The sequence below is a fragment of the Exophiala oligosperma genome, assembly GCF_000835515.1.
Source record: "Exophiala oligosperma strain CBS 72588 unplaced genomic scaffold supercont1.4, whole genome shotgun sequence".
Taxonomy (NCBI): domain Eukaryota; kingdom Fungi; phylum Ascomycota; class Eurotiomycetes; order Chaetothyriales; family Herpotrichiellaceae; genus Exophiala; species Exophiala oligosperma.
The window spans coordinates 2,816,520-2,837,872 of record NW_015622821.1 but is presented as its reverse complement, the minus strand read 5'-3'; the positions used below and the strand labels follow the sequence as shown (position 1 = coordinate 2,837,872).

The window sequence follows — 21,353 nt, the reverse complement described above, 5'->3', positions numbered from 1 at the left end:
CGCTGATGGCGCATTTGCCTAACACACTGTGCGTTGTCTCGAGATCCATTTACGACGGAATCTTCATGTGTCAGTGCTGACCAAAACAACAACGACAACAACAATATACAAGTCATCAAGGAGGTGCACCCCTATTCGTAGTCATGCTCGTACTCAAAAAGCAAAAGACACAAGGAATCCAGGCATGGAATGTTTTGGTTTTTTTTTTATCTTTTTTCATATCTCGTTAATCTGTACATACGAAGCTACCGCTTCTTTGGACTGCAAAAGCCTGCTCGCTCAAACCCTTCAGCACGCCCTATACAAATGCATGTTATGTAAATTGGATAGGTGGGCCAAAACATGTTCATTTCATCTCGTCTCATGTCCACACTACTGTCATCTGGCCAATATCCTGCCGCATTTTGCTTTCTTTGGTTGTTGTGTGTCCAAAATGTTTCCAATGTGTTCCAGTTTTCTTTTTTTGGTTTCATTTGTTGTCTTTTTGTCATTTTCATTCTGAAGAAATTCTCCTCTCCTTTGGTTTTTATTTTTCTCATCGACGACAAACTTAACCAAAGAGAGCACCACCAAGTCGGACACGGACGGACTTGACCTGGGTGTAGTTGGAGAGGGCGTACTTGCCGAGTTCACGGCCAATACCAGACTCCTTGAAGCCACCGAACGGCACCTGGTAGCTGAGCATGTTGTAGTTGTTGACCCAGACGGTACCGGCCTTGAGCGAGTTGGCAACGCGGAGGGCGGTATTGAGGTTGGTGGTGTGGACGGCGGCGGCGAGACCGTAGGTGGTCTCGTTTCCGGCCTTGACGACCTCCTCCTCGGTCTCGAACTTGCTGATGGTGCACACGGGGCCGAAGATCTCCTCCTGCATGATCTTCATGTCCGGGCTGACGCCGGAGAAGATGGTGGGCTTGATGAAGTAACCCTCGTCGCCGTGGCGCTCGCCGCCGGTCTCGACCGTGGCACCGGCCTCCTTGCCGGACTGGATGTAGCTCATGATGCGGTCGAACTGGAGCTTGCTGACCTGGGGGCCCTGGAAGGTGTCCTGCTTGAAGGGGTCGCCGACGACGTTCTTGGCGGTCCTCTGCTTGAAGGCCTCGACGAACTTGTCGTAGATGCCGGACTGGACGTAGATACGGGAACCGGCGCAGCAGCACTGGCCGTGGTTGAAGAAGATACCGAAGTTGACCCACGAGATGGCGTCGTCAATGTTGGCGTCGTTGAAGACAATGTTGGGAGACTTGCCACCGAGCTCGAGGGTGACCTTCTTCAAGTTGGACTTGGCAGCAGCTTGGAGGATGGTTCGGCCGACAACGGTCGATCCAGTGAAGGCGACCTTGTCAATGTCCATGTGAGAGGCGATGGCTGCGCCGGCGGTCTTACCGAAACCGGAGATGACGTTGACGACACCGCCGGGGATTCCAGCCTTCTCGACGAGGGTGGCGGCGAACAGACCAGACAGAGGAGTCTGCTCGGCGGTCTTGATGATGACGGTGTTACCGGTGGCAACGGCGGGACCAATCTTCCACGCCCACATGAGCAGTGGGAAGTTCCATGGGATGATTTGACCGCAAACACCGACGGGCTCGTGTCTGGTGTAGTTGAAGGTCTCTGGGTCGGTATCAATGGTCTTTCCGTGAATCTTATCTGCCCATCCACCGTAGTATCTGAGGCAGCCCGAGGAGAGCTGGACATCAACTTTTGCCATGGAAAGAGCCTTGCCGTTGTCGAGGGATTCGATGGCGGCAAGGGTGTCGGAGTATTCGTCGAAGAGGTCAGCGAGCTTGGTCAGCATCGCACCTCGGACAGAGGGGAGGGTCTGGGCCCAGACGCCATTGAGGGCTTTTCGGGCAGCCTTGACGGCAATGTCAACATCTAGAGAGTGAATGTCAGTACCTGTTGTGTTGACGGTCTACGTGCGCAGCACATACCTTCTGGGCCAGCTTCGTGGACTGCGATGATGGGCTTCTCGTTGGTGGGGTTGATGGTCTCAAAGGTCTTGCCCTCGGTGCCCTTCACCCACTTGCCATCGATGTACAGACCGATGGGCTGGTCGTAGGTGATGCTGGGGGTTTCGACCTTGGTAAACAGAGACATGATTGCAGGGTATATGGTTTTAATGGAAATTTCAAACGACTTGTTCCTTTTGAGGGAGGGGTATCACAAGGAGAAAGAGTAGTCCTTTGGAGGGGGATGGCAAGTGAAAGAAACAAGAGAGGGACAAAACGATGAACCGAGGACGAGGCGACTCTTTATTTAAAAACGATGGTAGCGCGGGGAAAGGTCAAGCAAGCACTGACGCCTCTGCGGAATTTGGAAATGATACATTCGTACCCACCAGCGAGACTTGATTCTCCTATGGGCCGGGACCACTGGACAGGGATTCCTTGGTCCACTAGGTCGATATCCCAGTGGCCGAACGGCAGCTATCCCAGGGTCAGCGGGAAGGGAGGAGAAGTAACGACGACGTCGAGATAGCGTCAGACCCTACGCCAACTGCGGGGTTGTTATTCGTAGGAGGGTCAGACAAAACCACGAGTGGCAGGTGGGTTGACTGCGCCATGGTCAGATTGGCTGACGGACAAGGAGCGATGGATCTTCTGATGCTGTGGCAATCACCCGAAAGAGGGGTATGTGGCCGGCGATTACGAAGAGAAAAAAAGGATTGACCATGCTCACACGTTTAACGACTTCTGGAGATCCAGAAGAGCCCGTACTACGGGATGAATTGCTCCATCGCCGCTGAACCGCAGCCGGAAATGGGTCACACACCTTAGGCACGGCTTCTGGACAAATTGGGCAAGTAGAGATGGCTCAAAAGGAGGAAAAGCTACGGGACGCGGTCGAGCGGTGCGAGTATTCAGAGTTTCACTTTTCAGACCACCTCGTCCTGTGATTAGCGCGTGTGTGGTATGAGATCTTAGATTGCTGCGGAATTGAAGCATTACGGGCACCCGGGGTACCTCGTATCTTACATAGGTACATGTTCTCGCCCCCGAAAGCTACCGATGTTACCTGATTGAGATAGCTGTCCCCTTGTTGATTCAGTGCATAGACACCGAACTTCACAGTCTCCATCCCAATCATGCCTTTCGGCCGCAAGACATGTTTTCGCTGACGACAGTAATGTGAGCCGGAGGAACATGTACTCCGCACGCTGTGCTGCCTAGCAACATCGAGATGATCACTATTCACCTCGGCGCGTGTTGTCATGCTCACGGAGAGGGCCAGCTGTACTGAGACTCGCACTGGAACCCCCAAAAAAATGATGGGCCTCGCGTGAAAACAGTCAGCATTGTCCTCGTACTATAGAATTCCCACGGGGATGGACGGTGGACATGGAGGGGCAAGGCAGGTTATCGTAGAAGGCCAACGAGGGGCAATTGGCCGGTTACCGCAGGCTAGCAATGGCGTCTTACTAGCGTCATCTCCCGTGCGAATCTGGGAGCCGGCGGAACAAAGTGCGCAGTGCGGAAGGGGAAGAGAAAGAGTCTACTTGTACATACCCAAGCTAGTACTCGCAGAAGTTGGGGAATTTTGGCATTATTCCATCCAATATCGGCATCGTCGCTTAGTTCGCCAAATGAATGCACAGTGTTGTACGAGTACTCGTTAGATCAGGGCAACATGGTCGATGTCTGCGTCCGGAGTAGTTTCCCGGGGGATTGGGGACTGATTCTAGGCATTTGTTCAGGATAAAGTGGTAAGTGAGGTATTACACCTTAGTACTACTCCGTACAGTAGTAAGCTTCTAGTGCTGAGCCTCAATATCTACGTGCTTAGCGTCTTAACTACAACGACATCAAAGTCTCCACCAAGGGTCAGAAGAAAAAAAAGGGTACATATTTTACAAAAGCAGTCTTGGCATTTGGCTGTCGTGGTCATAAGTTTAGGAGGTTGCCTTTGAGCCTTGGGCGTCGCTTCACATTCCACTTGTTCACGTGTGCCTTGCTCGGAGCTTCGGGTCGTCCATCGTACTCGTGTGTGTAAACCACGATCGCTACGGGATGCTAAGCAATGGAGATGATACTTGAGGGAAGCAATTCTGCAGAGACATTTCCACCCGGAGCTGGCGGCGTGAGAATACACCGTGACAAGATACGCGAAGTTTCGGGCTTGTCTCGCGACCAACTTTTTTGTTTTTTTTTTGGTTGGGTGGTCACTGTACAAAATGAATCTATACACGCACGGTGTGGGCTATTTTTTTTGTTTTGATTCATTCCACAGATGTTATTTTTTTTTCAAAGTGGAGAGCCATGCAAATTGCACCAGCGGAAAGAAGTTGGATTCTTCTTACTCTGGACGAGTATCTAAAATACCTTTGGATATTCCATATCTAGGTACTTAGTAATGTCTATCTTGTAGTATCATATATCTTGATGCCTTCAATCGGTCCGACCTTGATGTACCCGCGGATGGTCTTGGTCTCGGTCTTGACTTTGAATAGCCTCAACCAGCTTTGTTGTTCGGACCCAACCATACATGGACCATCTATATTTTGCGCCTGGCCCAATGCTACCGCCGGCTCGGACATTGAGAGTTCCTCTACCTCCGTCTTCGGTATGATCTAGGCTTCAATTTTACGTGTACACTTCAGGTCTCCCACAGACCCTGAGTCTTGCGCCAAGGTCCTTCGCCTCTCAAAGCTTCGAGCAGTGTCCTTGGGTCGGCATGGCAGCCACTCCGTCCACAAGCACACTTTGATTCTTCTCCTGGGTCGATACAGGTACATCCATGGCCGGGTTGGACGTGAAAAAGTTGACCGGCTTCATACCCACAAGCATCTTCTCGGTAGGCATCACCGGCCAATCCTCCACCCGCGGATTGTGTGTCGAGCCGAAAGTGTGCCAAACCACTATATCCGAGTTCTTTACGCTTGTCGACTGTTTCTTTTCTTGCCGGTCCTTGATCCACGAGGCTATCCCTTGCCCGCCCAGTGATTGCATGGTGTGGTGACCCGACGGAAACAGTTCATCGTCGCTGTGTCGCGTCACCCAGACAGCATGGGCGCCATACTCGGACCTCTTCGCGTGATAGGACGAAGGGTGCGCCAGGAGCAACTGACTGTAGCATGGTGCAAGCTTATACCCGACCGGACCGCCAGTCACAGGGTTGATGACTTCTTCGTTGACGATCTTGAACACCCGGTTGACACTATGATCGAGATCGAGACCGCATTCGTCCTCGACGACGCGTGACTCGGTCGTGTAGCCGATCCCGAATGGATTGTGTACCTGCGGATCCTGGATAGGCATGGCATGCGATTCCTCCACAACGAGTGAGTTCTTATAGCCTGCAACCGCCGGGTCTATTCGAAGCGAGAAGAGGTGCTGATGGTACGGGGCCAGTACCCCGGGAGCTACCGTAGTTCCAAACGGTACTTTCTCGCCAATGCCAATCGGGACCGTCGACACGATACCCGTCGCTCGAACCTCGTAGTTCAGCGAAGCATCCTGGCCGAATTGAAATGCAAATATATACTCGTAGTTGCTGACCGTGATGATGGTTTGCAGCACCAGCATGCGTGACCGGGTGACGACAGCATGCCCTGTTCGAAAGTTTGTATGCTTCCACAGGATCCCACTGCGAAGAATTAGAATGACAAAGTATATGGAAAGTGCCCCAAGGTACGGGCGGATTGGGGGAGGAGACATCTTACTCGTCCACTTCATGGCAGCACACAGCATTGGGAATCTTTATTGGATCCCCGGCGGAAGTGGTATGCCAGCCATCAAAGTACTTGATATGTCCCAGACAGTCACAGCCCAGCCGTAAGTTGTTGGCCGTGCAACCCGCCCCATCGTTCCCCAGATCAAATGCGGCTTTTCGTGCGTACGGCATGCGAGGATCTCCGTAGGGGACAAACATTTCCGCCAATGACAGTCTGTAGAAAACGCTACGCCCATCGTACCTCACGTCGTGCAGAGTGAGTCCTTCTCTGTAGTTGAACCCGACGCGGAACCTCCACTTCTCCCATTGCAGCAGGTTCCCTTGGACGTTGAACGAGGGACCCTCTGGCTGGGAAACTCGATACGGCTTTGTGGTTGTCCGCTGGTTTTTAAGCAGGTCAGGATGGTATTCAATCTCGGCCCCGTGAATTTTTTCCTGATCGTAAGCTTGCGCGGACGTGCCGATATCGTTTGACGTCCCGAAGGGCAAATAGAAAATCTTCAAAACGCGAGCATCCCCAGACATTTCGACACAGAGATCCAAAGGATAAGCATAGTGATTGGCATCCGGGTGGTCAATTAGCTTCATGTAGAAATAACACATTGTGATCTTCTCGCTCATATCATTCATCCCATCCGTAGCGTAGGTCCATGGCTCAATCTTGACTTCGGCGCCCGCAGGGAGCTTCATGTCTTTGATTGCCGCTTGGACGCGAGGGTCATTCAGACATTCTCGCTCCGCCTTTTGCATGTCAGTGGCATCGACATGAGGATGACATCCGACAAGCTGCTTCTGCTGCGCGACATCGCCGGTAGTTACATCCACCTTCAGCAGGTAATAATGATTGCTGTCTCTTGGGCCCAGGAAAGCCTGCACCATCGCCAAGCGGGGCAGAATAAGGCCATGGAGTCGGCCGCCATGTTCGGCCTCCAGGTATCTTATCATGTCCGCCTTCGGTGGCTCTGACAGGGTAATGACTCGGAAGTAGACATCCCTCCCTGGGCACGCTTTTCGAACATGATTTGCAGTCTGCTGGTCAGCTCTTGCTTCGAAGACCCAATGACTTGATATGTGGTACCTGGGAAATTTCCTCGGGTGTCAAAGGGTCCAGAGGATGAGGCGTGGTCTGCGACATGTTTACGCGGCAGTGAAGACTTTCATATAGTAAAATTGGTAAGATTGCACAATATGTCTGGAGGTATGGCACTTTCAAGTAATGTCTGAGTCCGAGTCTGGATCTCGTTGCTACAGATTAGTGAGCAAGCCGGCCGCAAGGTTTATTCAAAGGCAGAGGATTTGTAGAATACAGAGAACTTCAAACCTGTACGCCTTTCAACATGTTGTGATTACCGAGGAATGAAGTATATATCTTCAACTGCCAAGTAGATCTGCAAAAGGCAGTTCTCAGCGACGGATAGTCGGAGGTATCCGCATCCTTTTATTGTATGATAACTTGATCCGGAAATGCGCGACGTCTGCAATGCAGTCCACGAATACTCAGTTCTTAATGATGACAGGGAGTCCGATATTTTCTGCTGATAGTTGTGGGACTTAGAGGTTAGCAAGAGACCCGAAATCGAGATTGGTGAATGAGCTTGTGATGCCTTGCTGACTGCCGGTACCTCGGTCTTGCTTTAATCGTCAATGGTCAATTCGATATACCAGACGTTTCGACCAAGGCAGGTTGGTAAGGACAAGCCGAAACGTGGTCATTGTGGCCTTTGGCCATGTTAATGACCTTGCAAAATTTGTGGCATATCATATGGCAAGATTTCGCAACATTTCTGTTGGCGTGAGCCAATCTCAAATACCAGCGAGTGGCAACGTTGCCTCACGATCTTGCCCGAGAGGCTGCTTTCACAATGCTTGAGAAGTCAATGAGATGAATGAACAGAAAAACAACGACTGGTCTGATAACAGTGCAAAGCGGCCATGAATCGGGCAAAGCTTTTAATTGAAGAGGCCACTAGTCGAGTGACCACTGAATTATGTCCCAACAAAAATGTATATCATCCTGACAAGCTCAAACATCGGCCCAGCGCTGGTATACAACAGTCGTACAGAGAGGCGATTTTCTTGGCAAGGGACTGAAAAGGCGTCCCTCATACGAGGACGGTGAAATTCTTGTTGATACAAAAGTTGCTGTATGTCAAAGCGTAGGAACTCATTCAACCCCGTGTCCGCTTTCCGAGCCCCTGTCACTGCTGGCGCCAAAGTCGCCCACCTTGAGACTCTTGTCTTGAGCGACCATGACGGCAAGAATTTCGAGGATCTCCTTCGGAACGGTGTTATCGTAAATGCGAATAAGCGAGGAAGGTTCGGGATACACCTTGAGGCCTTTGTAGAAGCAGAGTGCCGCGCCAACCGGGTCAGAGCCTATGCAACAATTAGTTGTTGAACCTTCGTAAAATGTCAAGGTAACAGTACCATCTCCGGCCAATGCCTCTCCCTGGGCTATTTGTTGCATAAAGAACGCCTCCTTCTCTTCCACATCTGTAGGGAAGCCTTCCTCAATGGCTTCTTGCACCGCCAGCTTGATCTCTTCTCTTTGTCTCTTTCCCTGGATCTCGGCTTCCTCCTTGGCTATCCTAGCTTGTCTGCGGGATTCTCGTTTTAAGGCTTTCCGGAACCCAGGGTCATTTCTCCGTTTGTAGTCGAAATAAGCTGCATACGCTGTCGGATTGTTAGCTGGGATGAACGTCTTTGTGATTTCACGAGTAAAGTCATTTACCGATCAGTCCAGTGACTGCCGTGCCAACGGATATCGAGACAATGGTAGAAGTCTTCATTATGAATCCAGGTCGAACCCAGGTGGCTCAAGTCGGGCCAAGCAGAAGTCGAAGCCAATGACGAGGAATTCCGGCTTGAAGAATACAAGATTGACAAACAAGTCGGCTGGATGTGGCTGAATACACAATGATGGATTGAAGAAATGGTGATGCAGCTTTGCGAAATTTCCCAGCTTTGACCCCGAATCATCCAAAGTCGCTGGCAAGCGCAAGGCTGCTTTAGCGCCTGCCAAGCACCTAAACTCCGATGGCCCGACAGCCTCGTCACTCACTCTTTGTTAATCCTTCGAACACTTCTAATTACTGTAGAACCTTTTCACAACTCACACCATCTAAGTGCCGACTGACTACAAATCACGTCTTGACCAAAACAAGATCTGAGTATCTTTGTCCAATATACAGCCTGCCAAAAGACATAACCACCTAGAAGATCTTCTCAAGACTATGTGTCTGATTGATGCGACACATACTTCCAAACGACGGGCTCTGCTACAAGTCTCGTGGCTTTCTAGAATCAAGGATGAAACACATACACATGACAGCTGAAGCTTTAAACTGCTTAACATACGGCACAAAAATACTATATAAGTGACACTATGGGCAGGCACTGATTTGTTGTCCATTATTGCGGTGAGTACGAATAACAGCCAAAAAGGATTCCATCATCTTCTCTGGTTTGGGAATTCCACTGCCTTGCAACAGCTAGTTTCCGGGAGTACTCCCATCGCTCACTATGCTCACCTTGCAGCGATCAGACCAGCGTCACGTCTGAATCCGCTCACTCAACTTTTGGACAATCGATATACATTCTCGCTTTTCACTGGGGTGGCTAACAAGCGGCACATAAGATAACGACCTACATATCGCAAGGAAGCAGTATCTAAGCTCTCGTGATGCTATGGTAACTGAAGTAATCCTAGCTCAATATCATGGTTATTTGGGGCTCCGCTTTATCAGCATTTGCGACCGTAGGACTGACCGTATTGGAAAAGTACAGACGATCCTCGAGCATGATCTACATTTGAGACAAACAAACCCCGCCCAAGCTTGTCTGCTATCACCTTGACATTGAACGAACAGTGCGATCCAAACCAGCAGCACCAAGTATATACACATTGTTTATTGCCTGTGCACCTGGTCGCGTCTCCTCGAGATCTCCAAAATTATCTCTCGTAGATACAGCTTGCAAGCACCATATTCGAGTGAAAAGAAATGGTCCGAAAACCCTCACCCGCGCTGTTTTAAGGCTCTCTAGACTAATTTCCACTTGATCAGGAGTCTGAGGGACAAGATACTCGAGTCAAGTGCAACATACAACAAGAGAGCCAGCGCTTGATGAGTGAAATTTGTCGGCTGCGAGCCGAGTGTGAGCTGCTTCAGCAAGCAATGGAGAAATCCTCTTCAGTTGCGACCAGCATGAAGAAAGAAATCAAGAGGTTAGAGGCCGCACTCGTTGGTGAACAGCAAAGCAAAAGCGACCGCGCTCAAGCATAAAACGGCAACTCCAGGTGACAGCACCTCCTATCACAACACCAGCCTCTGAGTTAGACATAATGAGGGTAAAATTCTGCCACTGTAATGTACAATCAAGGACAACTGCTTTCAAGTACCTTCGGAGCTTTAGGCAGAGGTTTTTTACTGATTGGGGAAATGACTTGGATTCTGGATGAGTCAGGAGAGGCGGTATGACCAAACATATGGTTTGTGTGGACTATTTTTATTGGTCAAATTTGTACGGAGTAACTCGGCGACTATTCGCAGCCATCGTTACGAGATCTCCTTTGCATTCGTTGCACACTCCGCGCCGGCTCGTCCAGTTGTGTAACAGACCTCAGTGAAGGCAGGCAAACGAGAACGATGTATCAAAGCGTGCAATGACATCCGACCTCGGTCAGGAGACAACAAGCAGAAGTTTTAATTATTTGAGTACACCCAATGCAGATCTTGAATATATGCTATAGATGTAATGAAGCCATGCATGCTCATTTAGCAATTGATTGACTGAAATCATGAAATATAGCAACATCATGGTAGGAGTAGCATCACATTAAAGGGGCAGCACAAGGCTGAGATAGATGGCACGTGATTCGTAGCCTTACTCCAACCTCTCATCTAACTCCGTATGACTGACTTTCCGCGTTCCTGATTATGCCACAACATTTGTTACGGCTTCCCACCACGGCCATACACTGTCGTTGGACTCATTTGTCCATTGGCAACCACAATGGACCCGCGTGGACTGACGCTACGAAAGAAGCGCAAAGACCGCCCTACAATAAGCGCTCCTCAAAATGCGTCTGGTCCAGGCATCACTCGTCCGGCGGCACCAGCAGCAGCAACACCGCAACAGAAGAATAAGGGCGGTGCCACTCTCGCTCCCCCGCGCGATCGTAATGCGCCTACAGAGACCTCCGATCTAGTCAAACGTCGTTATTCGACGCGATATAATCAATTGCCCGACTTCAGCAATATCGGAGCTCCCCCTGTCCCAAACCTGCCCGGTGCCCTGAAGCGACGGTCTGGAGCTGCCTCTCCTCGACGCCCTGGCACGGCATCCTCTTCACGACCACTCCTTGTCGACAGCGACACTCTGAGTGATCCAAATCTTCAGGCTGAACGCTATGTCACAGATCTCCTTTCAAATGCCTCCGAATCCGACATTCAGGAATATCAGACGAATTTGCAGCGCCTCAAGAACAGAAATTCTGCAGATCTGCAGCAAAGTGTGTACCAGAATAGGACGTCTTTCATAAAGATAAGCAAAGAGGCTGAGAAACTGAAGGCGGAGATGGCTATTTTGCAAAGTCTCATGTCGGAACTCACGAGTACAATTGGCCAAAGCAGTTCGGGGAACTCTAACAACGCCATTTCGCCTGATCTCAGTCACTCAAATTCGCAGTCCAGAAAACAAGCAAACAGAAGCTCTGTTGCCAATCTTGAACAGATGTGGAACATACAGCTACAGGCGCTATGGAAGAATGTGGAGAAATCTCAGAAGTTCTTGCCCGCAGCCCCGGGTCGTCACATTGTGGCGGAGACAGGGAGCTGGATCGAGCTTGATAGTGCGACTTGGAAGCCTAAGCGTCCTGTCCACATCGTCCTTCTCAATGACCATCTGCTTGTTGCGTCTAAGAAACGCAAACGTGTCGACCCCAATGTCCCTCAGCAGGGTCCTGCACCAACTAAACTCGTGGCCGAGGAGTGCTGGCCTCTCCAAGATATTGAAATTATCGACATGGCTGCCAACGGAGCTGCAACTCAAGCAGAAGAAAAAGCCATTGCCTCCGCTTTAACCATCCGATCGGGCGGGCGGTCACTAACATATAGGCACGAGAAGCGAGACGAGAAGGCGAAGAGTGGCTTATTGATGGCCTTGAGGAAAGCCACCGAAGATGTACGCAAGGCTACTAAAAATCAAGAGGAACAACCAAGCAATCAAAGTGAAAGCATGAACTACTTTGCTTCTCGAGATCCAGCTTCGGCAACAAACACGGGGATTCTCGACAGTATAAATTCGTCCAAAGACAAGCCTGATATCCTCATCGAAGTCGACGGCAAACAGCAGAACTTCCGCTGGGTCGAAGGACAAATCGATGACCTCGACATTGACATTTCTCTCCAGCGATTCGACGACGCGGTAGAAAAGGTGGAGAGACTGCGGAAGATCGCAAAGGGCCTAAAGAGTAACTCGATCGCACAGGAGCTGATAGGCCTCAAGGTTGATGAGCGTGCCGCTAAACTTGCGAGCATCTTGTGCCGAGAGCTCGTTGAAACGCCCTCTTTCATGGAGGCTACCAAGCGCACCACCTCTTACCTCATCCGTCTGGGCTTCGAAGATCGGGCCCGAGAGATCTACCTCAACGCGCGCAGTGAGACATTGACCAAGCGCGCCAGACAATGCGTCTTTGACGGCGACCTGCATCGCTACGTCTTCTCCATCTCATACGTCTACTTCACCGTCGTGAAGAACACGGTACTCATCTACCAGGCGTCGTTCGCACCAATCAGCATAAGCGCCTGTATCAAGTGGGCAAACGGCCATCTCGAGACGTTCAACACGCTGCTCGTGCGACAGCTTAGTGCCATAGAGCGACAGGGCCAGTTGTGGAACGAATGCATGGATGTCGTGTGGACTCATGAAAAGGAGATGCTAGGTGATTTTGGGTTGAACTTCAGAGAAGTCATCGGGCGTGGACTGGAACTTGATCTGTCAGCTGCGAAAATGGGATCCGGTTCTGGGGATGCGCGCGATCAAAGCCGCTCGAAATCGCGAGGAAGAGGTACTACTTGAGTGGACGCCTGATCATTATGTTCCGAGATATATGGGTGGTAGCTGCATTGAGTGGAGAAATTGTTCTTGTGAAAACTACACAGGATGAAATGCAATCTGCAATATCTACTATGGGTATGCTCGTGCTGCAATCACATATTTCCCTCTTTCCTCTTGCCAGTAATTTGAATTTGTCGTAGAACATCATCCAAGCCCTGGGCAGGAGATACACTGGTAATACATGGTGTGTACAATTCGCTAATATGATGGCTTCTTTTTCGGGGGGCCGAATGATGTTCGATGGCGACTTCATCTGATATGATAGTACATGATTTTGCCGAAAACGCCAGCACCTTTTTAAAAATCAGATACTGGATATATTGGTGGTCTATTCGTTGATCTTGGCCAGGATTCTAAACTTGGGTTAGCAAACGGGACCTTCGCGACGCCTATCGAAAGAGCTTCCGAAGACGAAGAAAACTCACTCTGAATCCCGGAACAGATGGTATTCCTCCTCGCCGACTTTGACGGGGCTGCCTCCGTACTATATGAGAAACGCCATTAGCCCGGCTGCTTTTTTGGGTGACGGGAAGCTCCAGAAGTCTTGTCTGCGTACCTGAGGAATCAACACCTTGTCACCCTCCTTGACTCCCATGGATATTCTCTTTCCATCCTTGTCGAAAGCACCAGGTCCGACGGCTAGGACCTTTGCTTCGTTCAACTCCTTGACACTGCTCTCGGGGAGGAAGATGCCGCCGGCGGTTCTGGACTCGGCCTTGATGCGCTGAACCAAAACTCGGTCGAGCAATGGGGCTAGTGATCGAATGCTCTTGAGTGCAGTGGTCTGTGAAATAGGTAGAAGGTCAAACCGTTAGCATTCCGAGATCCGGAGAGAGCGTGCGCGCGCTAGAAAGAGGCAGAGAGAGAGACAGAGAGAGAGAGAGAGAGGTTTTGCTCCATAGTGAAGCCTCGAAGGTGGGTGACTCACCATCTTGACGGAATGATGTGTGACAAACAAGTTGTTATGGAAGCGAGAGTGGTTATAGGACTGCAGCAAGGAAGCTTAGATACAATGAGGAAACAGCGAGCTAATGGTATACGCAGGAGGAAGTTCGGGAGTAAATACTACCTATAAATGAATGGGAGGAACTTTTTTTCTGGAAGAATCCAATCGGCAAAGTTTCCCAAACAAACCGACGAATCTGGGGACGAGGCTGAATATCTGCGACTTGCGCCAGCCTTGTCGACAAACATAACAAACATATCGACTGGCTCACGCATATCTCCCGCCGCGGCATCGATTCCAACTCATTTCGGAGAGAAGTGGCCTCGACGTTTGCGACGCTTGCTTGCGGACACCCCCACTCCTCGATCACTACCCACATACATCAGAGACAAGATGATGGACTCGGACGAAGATGATATATACCCTGAACATAATGACACGGACGAACAGCAGCAGCAGCAGCACCAAGCGGAGGTGAAAATGGAAGACGTCGAGGACGGAGAAGAAGAAGGCGAGGAAGTCGAAGACAGCGACGTATGTGACCCAGCGACAAACTGTCACCACCCGCAGCAGACTCTGTGTACATTCACTGACCTACTACTTACTTCCAGGACGATGTCGATTTCATCATAGACGCAAAAGAAGACGTCAAACCTGATCCTTCATCGTCGGTCCTACCTCCCTACCTCTCCCGGGGCTTTCTAATTCATGTACTCCGTACATGCGACGCCCAACCCAAGGCACACCCCCGCTAACATTTTGGTTCGGTAGACAACCCAAACGAGGAGTACCAGGCCTCACCACACCCGTTCCCACCACCGTAGACCCGCGAAAAGCCTCGTCGACGACGCCTCAACCGATTGTCAACAAACCAGGCACCCCTGCCGACCACTCTCAACAACGGCCCGACTCCCAACCACCACCCAACAACAACGGCCGACCCGGCACCGACTATCCCGCGCGTCACACCTCCAGACTCGACCCCAACGGCAACCCGGTGCACCCTACCACGAACAAGCCCATCCTCTCGACCGACTTTGACGTGGATTTTCCTTCGGAATCCTCCAAACCCTGGCGCAAGCCCGGCTCCGACATCACGGATTATTTCAACTACGGCTTCGACGAGTTCACGTGGGCCTCGTACTGCCTGAAACAACAGACCATGCCCAAGGAGATCAAGGAGATCAATCAACAGGCCGAACAGATGAAGGCGTTCGTAGAGGGGATCCCTGGAGGCGGGGGCGGTGCTGGTGGTGGTATGCCCGGCATGCCTCCCATGCCCGGTGGTCCTCCCGGTAACGCAGGAGGAGGAGGAGGAGGCGCTGGTATGTCAGACATGTCTGCCATGGCCATGCCAAGCGAAGCTCAGATGCAACAAATGTTCGCGACCATGACTTCGCAGGGTCTCGACCCGACGACGATGGACCCCAACCAGTTCATGCAGTTCATGGCCGGTGGTGGAGGTGCCATGATGGGAGGTCAAGGCGGCGGACCACCCACAGGGCCGGGAGGCTTTGGAGGAGGTGGCGGCGGTGGTGGTGGTGGAGGCTTCGATCAAGGTATCGGTGTCGGTGGTGGCGGAGGCGGCGGCTTTGGACGTGGACGGGGTAAAGGTGGAAGGAGGAATTGGTAGAGACAGTTTCGTCATCCGGACTCACCTGAACATTACTAGCACCGGGGGCGGCGACGACACAGGGAATTCTGGTTAACCCTCTCAGGGAAACAGGGGGCGTTTATGCTACGAAAATGGTTATGATGATTTGCAATAAAAAGAAGGGATACCAGAAAGATACACCAAGGTCGAAATCGTAGTTTTCGAGGCATAAATCTTTGAAAAAACAAAAATGGTCAAAGATTACGGAAAAAAGGTACATCAAAACATAACTCCCAGCAAGCCGACTTTTTTATTAGTCGCGAGACGACAACAATACCAAATGAGGAGAACTATCACCTCCATTATGTATGTGTCCTTGACAGAATTACAATACGCCGAGATACCCAAGTGAACCTGATCTTGTGGGATTTGAGCTTATTCCGGCCTAATCAAGGCGTTTCCTTAGCAGTCATACCCAGTCGTCGTCCGAGATTGTTATCAGCAACCGTTCTCAAAGCCGCTTTGACTCCGAGCTCATGCAGTGCGGCCTTGGAGCTGTGATAGCTCGATCGCACTCTGTCAATCAGCCCACGTTGTTGTTTGTGACCAACCTCACCTCCCTCGTCAATAACAACATCAACGACCTCGTAAGATGCTTGAGCCCGCTTCTCGACGTCCGACTCAAGAACTCGTTTCCTGTCGCGTTGGCTCCGCTGTTGCATCCTCTTGGTTTCCATCGGGTAATTGGCAGGGATCCATGGCGACTGAGCAGCAACGTTGGAAGTTTCCACGGGCCGAGAAAATCTTCTCCGGATAGTCGACCAGAACCGAACGAGTGGCCGGGAGAAAGCGATCAAGATTGCAATCATTGTGATACCACCCGTAATACCGACTGTGTGGCAGACGTGGTCAGTATCGATGGAAAGTTTTGTCATGAGAGGATCAGGGGAAGCAATCCCTTACATAGCTTCGGATATACCCAGCCAGGGGTAAATTGCACTGAGCCCGACGATCGTGGAAAGTCGGTAATGTTCAGGGCAAAGAGAGAGGCGAGAAATGATAGAGGAAGCTATGGCACTCATATGTCAGGACATTTTTGGGACCGACCACAATGAACGCTGGTGCTCTTGCGCCTTACGAAGATGATTGTGATGACTGTGAAGACCATGAGAGTCCTCCCTTGTTCGATAGTCTCTAGTGCCTGCTTCCGCGACGACACAGCCTCATTGATACTCGCTTCATTCTGTTCGAGGCCCATGACATCGAGGATCTAGGCAAGAGTTTACGGTTAGAACAAACAGAACAGCCAGAATCTGAAAAGGGCGGCCCAACATACCGATACCTGAATGCGTGAAGCAGCCTTGTCCATTTCCTCTATGTTAGCAATCGTATAGTCTGCAGGGCTGCGAGTGTTGGCAGAGGTTCTTGCGTCGACGTTGTCAGATTCTTCGCCCAGAAGGTCGTCCCAGGCTTTCTTCTGCTGAGTTACAACTGATTTCAACATATTGAGTTCGTCTCGGATATCTTTGATATGTTGAAGTTGCACAGCGGCTTTCAGGACCGATTTAAATGTCAACTCCTCACCCGGGCTCGTGTCTTCCGTTTTGCCAGACTTCTGAACCTTGGGAGTTTCCGCTGTAGCATGCTGAGATCTTGTCCGACCTTCTCTCTTATTCTTCTCGTCAATTTTGTGGACTATGTCCGTCATCTTGGTCTTGAAGTTGTCGAACAGCTCCGACTCTGCGTTGGCCTAAGCACGAAGAGTAATATAAGCCTTGTTCTATACAGCCATTCGAGATGAACCTACCTCTTCATTGATTGAACTTGCAAAAATTTGATAGATGGATTTGTCGATCTCCAACTCGCCTTTCCAGTTACAGTGGTTGAAAAAGCCGATGCAAAACTTGGGAATAAATCTGCTCATATCGTCGACTGTAGACGGCAAGCCTTTGCCTTTTCTGCCGGTGCTTGCAACCTTCTCTTCTCTCAAATACGCAAAGATCTTTTCCAAGACCGGATCCTCCCCATGGTCGAGACGATGTGTAGAGCTACTGATGACTGTCTCTGCAAGTGGTATGTCAACTAGGGTGTTAGCGGAAAAAGAAGTTCTGACCAACCGTGATCAATAACCCACAGCCATAGTTGGTCAACCCTCAGGATTTTTATCGGTGAATCCCGTACTCTGCCGGTTGTAGAAGCCATTTGCCGAGCGTGTCCAGCTTGACTTGGGCCGGAAGTTTGGACCAGGCTGGGTTCTTGAGGCTGCTGGGAGTGCTTATCAAAGTACTTCGTGACGACTTGGTCTTCGTTTCGCTCTTTCATATTCGAAAGATTTTCATAGTAGGATTCGTCCAGCGTACGGGATCCGTGGATAATCTTGTCGTGATAGATCTCCAATAGTCTCTGGTATTTCTTCAGGTCCTCTCCCAGCGTTGAGCCGTCGTCGCTCCCACTATCAGAAGAGGAGGACCGTTGCCATGAGCAAGCCTCGGCTGGGGTATATTCCGCGAAGGTGACATACGGCATCTAAGAACATGGTCACACAGTGCAAGCTTCAAGCCAAAGCAAATACTCACATACAAGGCAAGTTTACGGAACGATCTCTGTGACGTTCCTTCATCGGAAGGTGTTGTGCTTGTCTCTGGCACTTGTTCCCCAGTCCCGGAGGGCGAAGTATTAGATGTTTGAGTTGAAGCGTCTGCAGTTTTTTGACTCAGAGACAGTGGAGTGAAGGACTCTTTCTTGCAGCCAGGCTTCATGAAGCGTGCATTTGAAGGCCCTTCTGGCAGTTCATACCAACTGCGCCGAAGGAAGTCTGCCACATCTTTGTAATTCTGTCGTGGCCGTTCTCTCTCCACATAAATTCTCTTTGTCAAATCCTATTTAGGTCTTCGTTATTGCCGTACGGAGCAAATCCGTGCTCCAGTACTTACCTGCATCCATTCGAGCTACCGGATATTAGTGAAGCGTTCTGAAAGATGGCCAGAGAGTACTTACATTGTTCGCCGGCAAGTGTATCCATCGGAATTGAAGGTGCTTGTCACTGAATCCTTTCTCTTTGCCAATACCATTTTCAAGATTGTTCAGAGTGTCTCTTGCTTTTCTCATTATTGCGTCGGGGCCGTCTTCAAATATGACCTGACAGACCTTACGAGACCGACGTAGAAGGCCAGACCGATCTCCGTCTCGATAGAAATCCACAACGGTAGCGTCGAAATCGGCAATTGAGAGTTTTATATCTTCATCTGTCAGCTCGGGCTTCTCGTATGTCTCTTGCGGGTCGGACGCTTCTAGAAATGGAGGATCTTGCAGCATATCAAGGGGCAGAGCATATCTTTCTTCTATCTCGCGCTCATGAGGATTAGCTCTGCCCTCTGCGGTTTGCTTGGTCTTCCCGGATGGACCGATACCCAACTGCGAGTCCCTCCGTTTCCCCAGGCCTTGGATGCGCTCCTCAAGATGAGATGGTCCTTCGCCAGGCTTATCAACGAATTCCGGTTCAGGGCCGTTTCTCAACTCGGCTAGGCCGATTTTGCAGGCTTCCAGCGCAGTTTTCATCTGACGTGTTGTCCAGGCAGTGGTTAGAAGAAGTGACCGAACTACTACGCCGTTTCCATAATATGCTGCCCAATGAAGTGGACCCCAATAGTTCGGTATAACGTGTCTTTTGTTCTCCTGCACCGCGCGGCTCTTATCCATGGTCTTAGACTTCTGCTTCATCAGCAATAGCTGTACCATGTCGTGTGATATACAATCCTCTGCAGCAGAAATGAGTGCATTGTCAGGTCCAAGTGATCCCAAGTCCGCTTTTTGAATTTTGTCCAATAATTTGCGAGCAACATCCCATTGCTTCGCTGCAACTGCTTGACCAAGGGCAGTTTCCGATTCTGCATTCTTCAACTCCTCTACGTCAGTTGACTTCATCACGGAGACGAGAGCCACCACCACCGGAACATGACCGCGGGAGGCAGCGAGATGCAAAGCTGTATTCTCCTCAACCTGGGTGGTTTGAATAACGTTCACTTTCCGGTTCAGAAGTTCTTGTATGACTTTCAAACGCCCCTTTTTGGCTGCGACATGTAGTACCGAATCGCCAGCCTGGTTAAACATATTTCCACATATATCATTCTCTGACTTCTCGAGGAGGATCTTCACCACATCAGCTTTACCCTCCTCGGCCGCCAGGTGCACGGGCGTGTTTCCATCTGAGTCTTGGGCTTTAATCTGGTCAAACACTGGCCAGCGATCAGAAGCCCGCTGGGCAAGCTTTTGTCCTGGAACCATCCCATTCTGTCCGCTCGTTGCATCAACACAGCCAGTGAAGCCATCGGACCGTGGTTTTAGTAGCTCTTCGACAATAGCAGTTCCGCCATGGCGGGCGGCGACGTGGAGCGGACATTCCTTCCTCTCATCAGTCGTTCTGACCGTCAGGGCAGACCGCCCGGATCCGAGGCCGAGAACGGCTTCCACGACTTCCTGGCTTCCACGTTCCGATGCAAGATGGAGAGCGGTGCGATCGTTGACAAGAATAGTAGCATTCGCGGTGCGTAATGCTCTCACTACTTCTGCGTAACCTTCTTCAACGGCAATATAAAGTGGTGTTCGATCTGCATTGTCTTTTGTGTCCAAGCTCCTTTCGCTTTGATGAATATTGGGGTTTGCCTTGTACGATACAATCTCGTTGACAACATCTGTATATCCCCAGTAGCTCGCGGTGTGCAGAGGCGTTCTCCCCTGGTAATCTGGCGAGTCTATTTCGATTTGACTACCGCTGATGGGAAGTTGGCGGCCGCTCTTCGTACCATCGAGTTTCGAACCCGTCTTAGGTTTGTTCTTGCTGACAGAGGGCAGACCGGTTTTTGAGAGAAGTAAGGAAACTATGGATGCATGGCCACCCCATGCAGCACTGTAGAGCGGTGTCCACCCATCATCGTCCTTCCTATTGATGTCTGGAAACCTTTTCAGCATATTCTCCACAATGTCATCGTAGCCACGGCGGCAGGCTATGTGCAGGGCTGTCTCTCCGTTTTCATCCTTTGCATCGAGCTTGACATCAGGCTCGGACAGAAGCGCTTCAGCCTTGTCGATTGCCCTGTCATAGACTGCAGCAAGAAGCTGTATGTCAGAATTCGAACAACCGGCATTGATCTCGTCCGAAGGGACCCTGTCCTCCTCCGTTTCAGATGGTAAATCACCCATAATTTTGGGAGAAATGAGGTGAAGTTGGGATATTAAAGGCTCAGGCGGCTTCACATTCGAAATGAGGACCCAAGATCAGACTGTCGAATGGAGGAGGGAATGGCTAGAGTAAGATATACCACAGTGATCAGGCTGAGAATACCCCTCCACCACGCAATCCCACCAGAGGCCAGGATCGGACAACCTTCAGCTAATGGTTTCTCGGTAGTGGCAGACATGATGATACTGAATTGGCCCCCGCGGAACCAATGCAACAACAAACCAGGATCATGGACTCGATACGAATCTCAGCCTGATCACAGCATGGACGTGAGGGCCTGGGGACTCGACCTGTAGCGGCAACTTACGTGATTCGTCGACAAGGCCTGCCACTAGCTGGACAACTCAATGCTGTAGCCTTGTTGTCGCAATTCTGCTTTCTATCCCCCTGGAGATATCTTCAGCTGCACCTACATTCGGCACCTTGCAGGCGCTCTAGGGGAGTAGTCTGCAGGCATAGCCGCACTAAGCAGGGGGAGATAATAAACAGACGTACTCCGTACTCCGTAGAGCTGTCCGAACAGCAAAGCAGGTTCGAAGCCAACTATGTCCAGATGCGGATAAAGTGAGGATCATTACGAATTCCAAGTGGAAGATGAGCCAAGTCGGTGTTGTTGATTGCTTAGAGACAAAATGCGGGCGTGTTTTACCCTGTTTTAGCCCACGAATGAATGACACCCGCAGCCGACGTTACAGGGCTATTTTACCTGCGCTTCCACAATGCCTACCAAACCAGCCTCGCAGCGACATCTAAGATGGCTCGCAAAGTCCAACATGTTTCCAAGC

The 21,353-nt window shown here is 50.6% G+C and overlaps 7 protein-coding genes across 8 annotated transcripts; 2 read left to right on the top strand and 5 right to left on the bottom strand.

Moving 5' to 3' along the window:
• Positions 1-187: 187 nt before the first annotated feature.
• PV06_05095 (aldehyde dehydrogenase) lies at positions 188-2,237 on the bottom strand. The gene is made up of 2 exons (XM_016406065.1): positions 1,932-2,237; positions 188-1,875 (listed from the first exon to the last, which is right to left on the bottom strand). Exons 1-2 carry the CDS (start codon positions 2,095-2,097, stop codon positions 551-553), a joined length of 1,491 nt encoding a protein of 496 aa, XP_016264271.1. The 5' UTR covers positions 2,098-2,237; the 3' UTR covers positions 188-550.
• A 2,209-nt stretch (positions 2,238-4,446) lies between these two features.
• On the bottom strand, positions 4,447-6,805 carry PV06_05094 (uncharacterized protein; the record flags this gene model as incomplete). The annotated part of the gene is made up of 3 exons (XM_016406064.1): positions 4,447-5,583; positions 5,660-6,699; positions 6,749-6,805. The coding sequence occupies 3 exons, from the start codon at positions 6,803-6,805 to the stop codon at positions 4,641-4,643; spliced, it is 2,040 nt and encodes a 679-aa protein (XP_016264270.1). The 3' UTR covers positions 4,447-4,640.
• Positions 6,806-7,334: 529 nt separating this feature from the next.
• Positions 7,335-8,608, bottom strand: PV06_05093 (uncharacterized protein). Its single transcript, XM_016406063.1, has 3 exons — positions 8,402-8,608; positions 8,098-8,343; positions 7,335-8,046 (listed from the first exon to the last, which is right to left on the bottom strand). Exons 1-3 carry the CDS (start codon positions 8,457-8,459, stop codon positions 7,835-7,837), a joined length of 516 nt encoding a protein of 171 aa, XP_016264269.1. The 5' UTR covers positions 8,460-8,608; the 3' UTR covers positions 7,335-7,834.
• A 2,003-nt stretch (positions 8,609-10,611) lies between these two features.
• PV06_05092 (uncharacterized protein) lies at positions 10,612-12,955 on the top strand. The gene has a single exon (XM_016406062.1). It carries the CDS (start codon positions 10,684-10,686, stop codon positions 12,748-12,750), a length of 2,067 nt encoding a protein of 688 aa, XP_016264268.1. The 5' UTR covers positions 10,612-10,683; the 3' UTR covers positions 12,751-12,955.
• Positions 12,747-13,840, bottom strand: PV06_05091 (uncharacterized protein). The gene is made up of 4 exons (XM_016406061.1): positions 13,718-13,840; positions 13,346-13,573; positions 13,215-13,273; positions 12,747-13,142 (listed from the first exon to the last, which is right to left on the bottom strand). Exons 1-4 carry the CDS (start codon positions 13,718-13,720, stop codon positions 13,118-13,120), a joined length of 315 nt encoding a protein of 104 aa, XP_016264267.1. The 5' UTR covers positions 13,721-13,840; the 3' UTR covers positions 12,747-13,117.
• Positions 13,841-13,994: 154 nt separating this feature from the next.
• On the top strand, positions 13,995-16,651 carry PV06_05090. 2 transcript variants are annotated; one of them, XM_016406059.1, is made up of 3 exons: positions 13,995-14,269; positions 14,347-14,402; positions 14,507-16,651. In XM_016406059.1, exons 1-3 carry the CDS (start codon positions 14,129-14,131, stop codon positions 15,366-15,368), a joined length of 1,059 nt encoding a protein of 352 aa, XP_016264265.1. In that variant the 5' UTR covers positions 13,995-14,128; the 3' UTR covers positions 15,369-16,651. The 2 variants fall into 2 exon arrangements, with proteins under 2 accessions (XP_016264265.1, XP_016264266.1); XM_016406060.1 differs by having other exon boundaries at positions 14,347-16,651.
• Positions 15,779-20,528, bottom strand: PV06_05089 (uncharacterized protein; the record flags this gene model as incomplete). The annotated part of the gene is made up of 9 exons (XM_016406058.1): positions 15,779-16,221; positions 16,293-16,398; positions 16,468-16,599; positions 16,666-17,079; positions 17,137-17,393; positions 17,447-17,855; positions 17,906-18,208; positions 18,263-18,277; positions 18,327-20,528. The coding sequence occupies 9 exons, from the start codon at positions 20,526-20,528 to the stop codon at positions 15,779-15,781; spliced, it is 4,281 nt and encodes a 1,426-aa protein (XP_016264264.1).
• Between the last annotated feature and the right edge of the window lie 825 nt (positions 20,529-21,353).